General features: G+C 34.6%; 1 protein-coding gene across 2 annotated transcripts in view; it reads right to left on the reverse strand.

The window, feature by feature from the left end:
• Positions 1-2,374: 2,374 nt before the first annotated feature.
• The window catches only part of scel (sciellin), a 17,008-nt gene continuing 7,707 nt past the window's right edge, over positions 2,375-11,675 (reverse strand). Inside the window, exons 12-28 of one of the 2 annotated variants that reach the window (XM_024285903.2) lie at positions 10,883-10,954; positions 10,744-10,812; positions 10,613-10,669; positions 10,061-10,129; positions 9,930-9,986; positions 9,248-9,310; positions 9,074-9,127; positions 8,943-8,990; positions 8,794-8,862; positions 8,687-8,719; positions 8,551-8,598; positions 7,334-7,378; positions 7,174-7,230; positions 5,816-5,875; positions 5,563-5,671; positions 2,818-2,920; positions 2,375-2,737 (exon numbers count right to left, since the gene is read on the reverse strand). In XM_024285903.2, the coding sequence (XP_024141671.1) occupies positions 2,721-2,737; positions 2,818-2,920; positions 5,563-5,671; positions 5,816-5,875; positions 7,174-7,230; positions 7,334-7,378; positions 8,551-8,598; positions 8,687-8,719; positions 8,794-8,862; positions 8,943-8,990; positions 9,074-9,127; positions 9,248-9,310; positions 9,930-9,986; positions 10,061-10,129; positions 10,613-10,669; positions 10,744-10,812; positions 10,883-10,954 (1,030 nt within the window). In that variant the 3' untranslated portion in view covers positions 2,375-2,720. The remainder of the gene's footprint in view (positions 2,738-2,817; positions 2,921-5,562; positions 5,672-5,815; positions 5,876-7,173; positions 7,231-7,333; positions 7,379-8,550; positions 8,599-8,686; positions 8,720-8,793; positions 8,863-8,942; positions 8,991-9,073; positions 9,128-9,247; positions 9,311-9,929; positions 9,987-10,060; positions 10,130-10,612; positions 10,670-10,743; positions 10,813-10,882; positions 10,955-11,675) is intronic. The other variant, XM_024285904.2, reaches the window with a different exon arrangement.

The following is an 11,675-nucleotide window of genomic DNA, read 5'->3' on the forward strand; positions in this document are numbered from 1 at the left end:
ATAAAACGATTGCAGATGTCTACTAAACATCTTAGACAACTTTGTTTTTAGTTGTTTTATTAGAAATCTACGGAGTCTTAATTCAAAAAACATCAAAACTGCTCCAAATTAAAATTTGTGACAGCAAATTAGTATTTAGAGCACACAAATTAGCATTTTATTGAACACAATTTAGTATTTTGTGGACACAAATTAGCATTTTGTGCACATAAGGTAGTATTCTAGTATTATAAGTTTCTACTTCTAATTTGTGACCACAAAATGTAAATTTGTGAACACAAATGTGGGCTCAAATTACTATGTTGTGGTGCCTATATAATAAACTATATAATGTGCCTACATAATCCTAACTTGTGCCCACAAAATGCTAATTTGTGCCAAAAAATACTTATTTGAGCTCACAAAATTCTCGTTTGTGTGCACAAACTGCTAAGTATACACAAAATGGTCATTTGTATCTACATAAAACTAACTTGTCCACACAAAATACTAATTTGTGGACCAAAATATCAGATTTGTGCCGACACATTTGTACCCACAACGTGGTACCTTGAGTCAATAAAATGCAAAGGATTCACAAAATGCTAATTCATGCACAAACAAAAATCTAATTTGTGTCCTCAAAATACTCATTTGTGCCAACAAAATGCAAATGTTTACCCACAAAATGCCAAAGATTCACAGAATGCTAATTTCTGCATACACACTACAAACTTGTGCCCACAACATGGTAATATTAGCTCACATAATGCTAACTTGTGCTCACAGAATTAAAATTTATGTTAAAAAACAATGAATTTCAAAAACAAAATAAATCTAATTTGTGCCCACAAAATGCAAATTTGTGAACATTTGAACCAGCAAAATATTAAGTATACACAAAATGGTCATTTATGCCGATATAATATTAACCTGTGCCCACAAAATGCTAATTTATGTACAAGTAATTCTAATTTGTGTCCACAAAATATGTTTTTCTGCCCACAAAGTTCTAATATGTACCCACCGTATGGTAATTTGAACCCACAAAAGGCTAGTTTGTGCACAAAAATTGCTAAGTATACACAAAATGGTCATTTGAGCTCACAAAATGCTCATTTGTGTGCACAAACTGCTGTGCACACAAAATGGTAATTTGTACCCACATAATACTAACTTCCTCACAAAATTCTAATTTGTGTACAATAAAGTCTAATTTGTGTCCTCGGAATTCAAGTTTGTGCCCACAAAAATGCAAATTTGGGCCAACAAAATGCTAAAGATTCACAAAATGCTAATTTGTGCATATGTAATACTAACTTGTGCCCACACCATGATAATTTTAGCATATATAATGCTAATTTGTGCACACAAAATGCTAAGTATGCAAAAATTGGTAATTTATACCTACACAAAACTCACTTGTTCCAACAAAATGCAAATTTGCGTCAAAAACACAAAATTTCTAAAACTAACGATTTCTAATTTAAATGCAAATGTGTACCCTCAACATGGTCATTTGAGCCGACAAAATACAAAGCATAGACAAAAAATAAATTGTGCCGAAAATAATACTATGTTCCCTCAAAATGCTAATTTATACACAAAAAAATGTCTTATTTGTGTCCACAAAATACAAATTCCTAAAGTCCTAATTTGCACCCACAATATTGTAACTTGAGCCCACAGCATCGTAACTTGAGCCAACAAAATGCTAAGTACACAAAATAGTAAATTGTACCTAAATAATAACTCGTGCTCACCAAATATTAATTTGTAACCACAACATGGTAATTTTCGGCAATATAATGCTAAGTATACACAAAATTTTAATTTGTTCATAAGAAAATAGAATTTGTGTGCGCCAAAAAGGCTAATGTGTTTTCACAAAATACTTATTTTTGGCCAAAAATGATTAATTTGTGGGAATTATTTTTATATGGCACATTCAGGACCAGCTGAGCACGACCTCAAATGAGCAGAAAGAGAAAAGAGGTTAAAATCATACAAAGCAAATATAAGATAAATGTATGTACAACTCTATCAGCTCTGTAACAATAGTATTCTTAAAGATATTTGCATAAAGAAGTCTATTAAACATCTACTATCTACCGTGCAATTTTTGGACGTTATTAGATGTCTAATAGGGAGCTTTTTTAAACATTTACCAGATACAAAATAAGCACTGTGATTTTACAATTAGTTTTTTTGTGATTTTGTTCACAGACAACAAGCTGTTACAAAATGCTACATTCCAAGAAGTATCAGAGACTTCTTCTGAAATTTACTAGATTAAAAGGTGACAGAAACTTGCATCTAAACAACAGTCCTTCATACTGTTTGTGTGCAGCTTCATGTGTGAACAGCATATTCACTCAGAAGACAAGAGAAAATCTGAAATTTGGACAATTTTTATTTTTATTTTTAACAAAGAAATTACATTTCCTTAATTGCACAATGAAACATCCCCCGGCCCTCAATATTTCCATGTATTATATCATATTAGGTCCCCATTAAAAAGCTTACATAAGACCGTAGAGGAGCTGATATTCTGTACTGAAGTACATGCAAAGACAGGAATACCTTAACCAATCCAATAGCACAATATTTTAAATTTGAGTAACACAGTATGATCATATTATAAATGTAACCACAAATTGAGATAAAATCCTAATGAAGAGGAGTCTAAGAACCCATGTCACCCATGCTGATGAGATGGCGTGCATTGTCTCTGTGGTGCCTCAGCATCTCCATTTCACTGAGGAAAAAAGGAGGAGAGCAAGTTACCATTTATATGAAGGAGATGTGTGGTTTACACCTTTCTGATTGATCATTTACCTCTGGTGCTCTCAAAGCAGTTCTCACAGTGAATCATACGTTTGTAGATCCACATGTTGTCTCCAGCTTTCATGTGTCCCAGAGAGCAGTTGCAGACGTCACACTGCAATAACACAAGCGGACAATGACAGCAGGAAGGGCGTGCTGCTCACGCGGCAGAGGAATGATTACATATCATTTAGGGCGTTTGGAGAAAATCTGTGCTATAAGGCTATGGAGAGAAAATACTCCAATTTGTGCATGAGTAATTCTTGATTTGTGCTTAGCTTTGGATTTGTGTGTGCACAACTCTTAAATTGTGCAACTACAAATCTTTATTTGTGCGTAACTTTGGATTTGTGCATGTGTAGTTATTGATTTGGATGTTACTTTGGATTTGTGTGCAACTTTGTATTTGTGGGTGCGTAACTCTTAAATTGTGCAACTGCAATTCCTGGTTTATGCGTAACTTTGGATTTCTGAGTGCATAATTCTTGATTTTTGTGCGTAACTTTGGATTTGTGCGTAACCTCGGATTTGTGTGTAACTTTGGATTTGTGTATATGTTTGGATTTGTGGATGCGTAACTCTTAAATTGTACACGTGCAATTCTTGATGTGTGCGAAACTTTGGATTTGTGTGTATGTTTGGACGTATGCATAACTTTGGATTTGCGTGTAACTTTGGATTTTTGCGTAACCTCGGATTTGCGTGTAACTTTGGATTTGTGCGTGCGTAACTCTTAAATTGTAGACGTGCAATTCTTGATTTGTGCATAACTTTGGGTCTGTACGTAACTTTGTGTGTAACTTATATTTGTGCGTAACTTTAAATTTGTGCATGTGTAATTATTGATTTGTACATTACTTTGGATTTGTGAGTAACTATGGATTTGTGCGTAACTTTGGATTTCTGAGAGCATAATTCTTGATTTTTGTGTGTAACCTCGGATTTGTGTGTACGTAACTCTTAAATTGTATATGTGTAATTCTTGATTTGTGAGTAGCTTTGGATTTGTGTGTAACTTTTGATTTGTGTGTAATTTTGGATTTGTGCGTAACTTTGGATTTGTGCGTAACTTTGGATTTGTGCGTAACTTTGGATTTGTGTGTAACTTTGGATTTGTGTGTAACTTTGGATTTGTGCGTAACTTTGGATTTGTGCAATTTTTGATTTGTGCGTAACTTTGGATTTGTGCGTGCGTAATTTTTGATTTATAACTCATACAATACCTTTTGTGCATAGGCACAAAAATTATGAAATTCCAAAAAGTATAAATTACATGTGGGGCTGCACGGTGGCGCAGTGGTTAGCGCTCTTGCCTCACAGCGAGAAGGCCCCGGTTCGACTCCCGGCTGGGACCTTTCTGTGTGGAGTTTGCATGTTCTCCCCGTGCATGCGTGGGTTTTCACCGGGGACTCCGGCTTCCTCCCACCGTCCAAAAACATGCTTCATAGGTTAATTGGTGACTCTAAATTGCCCCTAGGTGTGACTCATAGGTTAATTGGTGACTCTAAATTGCCCCTAGGTGTGACTGTGAGAGTGAATGTGTGTGATTGAGGCCCTGTGACAGACTGGCGACCTGTCCAGGGTGTACCCCACCTTCGCCCATCAGTAGCCGGGATAGGCTCCGGCACCCCCGCGACCCCGAAAGGGAAGAAGCGGTCAAGAAGATGGATGGATGGATAAATTACATGCATACAACTTAAACTGAAAACAGCTTGAAACTAATGACAAAAACAAATCTTTAAAATATATGCACAAATCGCTTGTTACGCACACACAAAACCGCAGTTACTCACTAATCTGATGTAAGACTCTTCACGTCCCCAAAATTTGTGTAAGTGATGCATTTAAATGCTGCTAGACTGCTGGGTCATTAGAGTTTTGAACTTAGATTATAAATATTATGAGTTGAAATTTTACATTTTTAAACTTTTTAACAAATATGTATGATTAATAATATAAAAAAGTCCAAATATGATTTTAAAACACTCAAAACTGAAGTTTTTCTATTCTCACTGCTCCCTCATAGCTGCGGTTTCCCTGCAGCGCCTTTGCTGTGTGACTTTTCCGTGAGCTGGCGGTGTGAGGTCCTCCTCGACACCCAGAGAACAGACAGTCGATCATCCTTTTGTCTCGCTAAATGTGGTTTTGTGCGTGCATAACAAGTGAGTAACTCGTGGGTAACTTTTAAAGATTTGTGCGTATAGTTAGTTTTAAGCTGTTGTAATTTAAAGCTGTGCATGTGTAAATTGGATTTTTGGGAATTTCAAAATTTTTGTACTTATGCACAGAATGTGTTTTATCAAGAATAACGCATGTGAGTCTATTTTCACTCCATATAAGGCTGTTTCTATTTCTAATGGCTTTTGAAATCATTTCTTGATGCATAAATCTTTCAAGAGGAGTGACGATTAGTAGACTTATATCAATTTATATTCCAACCAGAATATCTGTCTGTGGCAAGTTGTTCATAGAATCGACCTATTTTATAAAATATTAGTTTAAAAATTGAATAAATCGATAATTTTTCTGGGAAATGGCGGACAACACACTTGACGGCAGCAAAAAATGATCAATCCATCTTAACAGTATTGTATCGCCAACCACAAATCATGATATGAATTGTATCGTCGTTAAAATGAATCATTCCAGCCCTTATGTTTTCACATCATGTTACTTATGTTGACGCTGACACGTTCTAGGAACAGTTTGTACTATTTCCTTATTGATACAAATCCCGTCCTTCAAAATAAAGCTCACTTTAAAGCAGGTAGCGTGGCAGTTGATCTTCATGTCATCCAGAACCATCTTGGCGTCTCCGGTGAAGGGCTTGCGGCAGTGAGTGCACAGGTCTTTCTCCAGCACCGGCCTGTGTCGGACAAAATCCATCGATTTAGTACTAAAATTGTGAGAACTCTCTTTTAGTTAGTAATTTAAAAGTTGTCTTCTTCCGCTTAAGGGATTTACAGGATGTACTTGCATTGCGCTTTACTTTGTGTTGTAGTTCCCCTACCTTTCAGAGGATCCGTACACACTCGTCCTGGAAGTCTTTGAGTACAACTGGTCATCAGACCTGCAGAGAATGTTAGTTTTTAGGTTAGATTTTGTAGATCTCAAAGTGAAAGGACAATGAGACGTCATAGAGGCAGAGTAAAAACAGAATTTACTTTTTAAAAGTGTTGCATTAGTCTGATTTCCCCTCAAAAATCAAGATTGACTCATGAGTGATGGGTAAATGGACTTATATCAAGGCTTATATTGGGAGTTAGAACTAAAGGAAGTTGAGCGACATATGTTGATTAAGATAAATAAAATCTTATTTTAAAATTATAGGAACTTTATGCAGCAATATTTGTTAAAAAATATTAACTGTAATCTCTGAATTTTTATGACCCACAGCAGTCACTGCCTGCAAGGACCAGATTTTTTTGGCAGTTGTAAAACTTTCAGTACCTTTGAGTGAAAATGTTTACAATGTGGGCGTGGTAAGCAAAAAAATCTGCTGACTCAGCAAAAAATTTAATTCGGAAAAAAAAGGTTTAAATTCACTAACGAAACCAATGATATTCAAAGTAAGCTTTTGAATTATTATGGGATGGCCACACAATCTTCAGCTCGGCGGCCATTTTGTGGCAAAAACTAAGATTTTCACATATGGAAAAGGAACCTTTTGTTTGGGCAATATTCACAAAAACACACGTCACCAACTTAAGTTTACAACAACCCCTCAAGAAGAGGCGGCCATCTTGAATAAAAAAAAAAACACTGTTAGTGCCAGCTACAAATGAAAACTCGTCACAGGGATTTTTATCAATCGTTTCCTAACTTCTTGGGCATCAATGGAACGTAGTTGGGAAAAAAAAATTTGCAGTTAGAATTTGTAGATTTTGAACGGCTTGTGTGTGGTGAGCTCGAAAAAGTGGCGGTTTCTTTTTACACACAGAACATGTGCTTAGGAAGTAAGGTCGGGTCAGAAGATGGTGGCGAGGGCAGGGGTGGGGTGTAGAAGACGTGGGCGGCAAGGGCGAGGGTGGGTAGCGCCTGAGGGCCATACAACTGTCAGCTGACAGCTTTCATTTATTTTAGTTGTGTTTTTTCACCATTTGTAAAATACAATTGCATTAATGGTACATGTGAGGCAGAGGAAGTTCCTGGCGTTTTATTTTGAAAGTCCTCCAGATTTTTATATATATATACAGTATGATATATATATATATATATATATATATATATGTATATATATATGTGTATATATATACAAATGAATACCTAATTTAATTTATTGTAATGGTACAAAAGGGAGGGAGACCACAAAAACAACTGTTTAAAAGCACCAAATATTTTTTCCAATAATGTTCTTGTGTTTGATACCTCTTAAATGATGTTGAGGTGTATGTAGAAGGGCTGGTGATGCTGGTGTACTCATAACTATATCAAAAGGCAATAATCATGAGTTACATGTTAAAAAAAAAATCATGTAATTACAGTGAAGGTCAATGAAAATGTTCTCTTTAACTGTTAGCTTTCCTACCTGGAGTCCGGTTTGGAATAGGAGTAGGATCTACTATAAGTGTCGCTGAAAGTAAAGAAGAAGAAAAAGAACATTAAGAACATCAAACTAAAGTAATTTTAATTGAAAATAACCAAATGCTAAGACAAAAATGTTTAAAGTAATCAATTGAGTTCCTCTGAGGAGATGTAATTTAAGCCTCATTACGCTTTTTAAGAGTTGAATTAATGGAGTAATAGGTTAAATGCTATGTAGCAAAAAAGCTCACAGATTACCAAATGTATACTACAGAGCACCTAGAGGAACATAAAAGTTAAACAAAAAAAATTTAAACTGGTTTCGCGCACCAAAAATTATCTGGTGGATCCCAATTAGTTGGTATTTCAGTCTGTTTTTGGTTTCCACCAGACTGTTTTTGTACTTTTTTACTTCTAGTCCTAATTAAAATTCTAGTTTGACTTCTAGTTCTAATTGGTGCCTACCTGAAATCTGTTTAAAAAATTAAAATAGTACTGGTTTCTCATGCATATCGGACACTAGAGGTTAAAAAATAAAATGTACTGGTATCTAAACACCTAAAGTAAAACAATAATATCTGGCGTATCAGATAGTTTACATTAGGCCCCTCCAATCAGTGGTCTGATGCCAAAAAATTTATTAATAAAATACAATTGTACAAATAATATAGAAAAAATAGTTAAAGCCTAAATCAAAACAAAAACAAGCAAACTCTAAACAGCAACAAAAGCTAAACTAAAACCAGAAAAACAATGTGGATTTACAACATTGTAATGGACTATTTTCATGTAAAAAAAAATATATAAATATATAAAATAAAAACACCAGAAACCCTTAAGAAAGTTATCTATTAAAAACAAATAAAAACAATAATAGTGGTTAAATCCTAAAGATTTAAGATAATTTTAAATCATCTTATTAATGAGAACACCAACATCTGTCTTGTTTTTTATTTATTTATTTTTACATTTATTTTAGGTTTGTGTAACTGCATTTATGTAATTACTGAATCTTTTATTTTTCCTCTTAATGATATTGGAAATGGATGCCTGGAAGAGTCATTTAAATATTGCTTGTTGGTAATAAATGAAAAAAAGAAATGTTGTTATAAATATATATATATTAATTTAGTTTAGCTCAGCGTATAAAAGCTGAAATGATCAGAAAATCCCTTCAATGATCATTTTCTCTGTTGGATTGCTTTACAATGAGCTGCTCACCTGTTGGTGCGTGAAAAAGAAGGTGAAGTCAATGTTGGGCTTTCTCCTCTAAACAACAAGAAACAACAACATCAGAATGGATACAATAGAAATAATATAATCATTCGAATCTCTATCTGTTAGTCTGAACTCCCACCCGTTGATGCTGTCCTTCTTTGTGACGCTCGATCTGCTCAGAAAGTGATGAAACGTGAATGACTGAACGGATCCTGAGACATTTTAACACACTGGTTATTAACTGACCTGACAGGAGAAGAGGAATCAGAGGTGATGGATTTGGGCAGGAGGGTGTTGTACAGGTCATCTTCAGGCCTTTTTGAGACATCAGAACGATTATAAGCAAAGACTGTAAGTGTTGATCTAAAGAAATGATCAGAAGAGTTGGATCCTACGTGGAGGAGGTTGAGATCTTTTTTGTGATTGTAGTTTTAGTGTAACCTCTGAAAAAATAAAGAACAGGATTTAGATTTTGACAGTGCAGTTTTTTGTTGTTGCAGAAAAACGTGACTCTGCAGAGACTCACCCATTAGGGATGCTGTCCTCTGTGTCAGTCTTTGTACTTTCCACAGTGGTTTTGCTGTAAGTCACACCAAAATCATCAAATATTCCATCCAACATTCACAGTTCTGCTGTTTGGTTGTTGTGTGCAATTTCTAAGTGCATGAACTAAAAAAATGCATTTGCAGGGAAACATTACCTGTCAGTGACATCACCTCTGATAGCCTTGGGAAGGAGCGAATCATAGAGTTTGTCTTCAGCACTGCAACAAAGATGACACTTTTTTTTTCACAGAAACTCTTTTAACTTTTGTTGTCAAATATGCATGAATTTCTATTTCTGTTACTAAAATACTGCAGCCTCATTTTAATTAAAAACACACCAAATTCTGCAAACAGGGAAGATTTTAATGTTTGTCTCTTATTTTGTTATCTATGGGTTTATGGCACTATAAAACACTCATCTGTCAACACAACTACAGACCGTATGGACTGAGTTAGTCCACAAAGGAGGAGCTGAACATTTGGCTGCAGCCTTTTTTATGTATCTATAGATTTTTGTTAAACTAAAAAAAAGGATGAAAAAAATACAAGAAATGAAAAATAAAAGCATTTGGATATGAAGAAGGAAACACAAAAAATATATTGAAAATAGAGAAAAATCAAAAGAAAACACCATAAATAAAGTTTAAATAAATTAGAATTTATAGAAAATGATAAATAAAAAAAGTATATATTAATATATATAATGTATTAGATACACACACACAGAGAAAAATAGATAAAATTAGTACAATGAAAAAAATTTAACTTGTAACAAAGAACAACTGAAATAATAATCAAATACAAAAATAGAGAATAAAAAAGAAGGTAAAGTCTCACTCTTTGTTCTCTTGGCTGCTCTCCACGGTGACAACACTAGTTTTTGTCACACTCGATCTGTTAAGATAATCATTTATTTTTTAGGTCAAACCAACTAAGTTTTTATATTAAAAAAACAAAAACCAACTTACTTGACAGGTGAGGATGAGCCGGATGTTATAGACTTAGGAAGAAGAGTGTCATACAGTTCATCTTCAGGCCTTTTAGTGACGACAGCAAAAAGAATGTATGTTTTAATCATTATTTACATTAAAATAAGTTTCAACTTAAATCATACTGAGTGGAATCTATAGCTTAAAAAGTCGGGGCTTAATTTACTTTTCACAATTTTTTCAATATTTAGATGTGAACTATGACTCACTTGATTGAGTTTTAGCCATTTATGCTAATTTATGCAAATTAATACACATCAAAGCACTCCTATTCTGAATTTACCTTAATGTAGCATCTACTATTTTTTTAATGTATTTATCTTTTGTTGATTTTTCAAGTCCTTTTAATTCAGTTTTGAAAATGTAATGTTGGTGAGACTAGGTTATAACTTTTTACAGTTTTCTTGCAGCTAAAAGTCTTTACATTTTAATGTATCTATATATTTTAAAATGACAGGTTTATACTTTGTTTAAATAAAAATAAATAATAAAAAAAAATTTGCTGAAACGCAGATGACGAGTGAAACTCACTTTCCGTCGGTGGTGCTCTTCACTGTCACAGTTCTGGTTGAGGTCAAGGTTGTTTTGCTGCAAAGACATAAACTTGTTCAGTGCAACAGTCTTAAATACATCCAGTTCTTTAGTGAATTTAGTGATGTCACCTGTCTGTGGCTGGAGGGTCACTCCTGACAGACGAGGGGATGAGCGTGTCATAAAGCTTGTCCTCAGCTCTGCACAGGTTTAAGGTGAGTTAATAGATATGTTTCATTCATTTCCTCTGAACTTTAATTGTGTTCTTACTCTTTGGTGCTGCTGAGAGGTTTCTCAGCCACGACTGTTGTTTTGGTGGGGGAGTATGGCGAGTACTGGGCCCTGTGTGAGGAACAAGCAAAAAGGATGAGAAAATGAGTCTTCTGGTGTCTGTCAGCACAGTTTGTCTCTGTGATTAAACCATTTACAGTATACAGATTACATTTAAACTTCATTATTATAACGTACTATAGAAAAAAAAGACTTTTAATGTGTAATTGTTATAATGTACTATATTCCTAAGTCAGATCTAGTATGGGGTAAGATGTGCACACTCACTCACATTTATAATTTAAAATCTATTGATCTATTGTAAAGCGCTCCCAACAGTCTTTACATATAATTATGTCGTTTTAGCCAAAAAATAAAAAAACTTCCAGAACATAGTTCATCAGAAATTCACCACTGAGTTGACTAGTGTGGAGTAAGCCCATCCCCACTTCCCATTATCCCATCTGTTTACACGCTCTCCAGCTAGCTTACAGCCCCTCACAACCCCAACCTAACATTATAGGTACAACACAAATGGATGCCTCAGGATGGAGCGGAGCAGGGAGCTTCTAGATTACAGCTTCTACGTCACAATTACAAAAATGTGATTAATGAAATACTCAGAAATGCAATTTTAAGCTTAATTTTTAGATGAGAAAGTGCCACAAGAACATTTTAAACACACAATTTTCATTGGAGTGGGTCTTAAAAGGTTGAATATGGAGTCAAAGTACAAGTGCTGCACATTTAAAAGAGATTAAGAAAAGAGCAATGATAGAGCTTAAAGCAAAGA

The sequence above is a fragment of the Oryzias melastigma genome, linkage group LG21 (assembly GCF_002922805.2).
Source record: "Oryzias melastigma strain HK-1 linkage group LG21, ASM292280v2, whole genome shotgun sequence".
Lineage (NCBI taxonomy): Eukaryota > Metazoa > Chordata > Actinopteri > Beloniformes > Adrianichthyidae > Oryzias > Oryzias melastigma.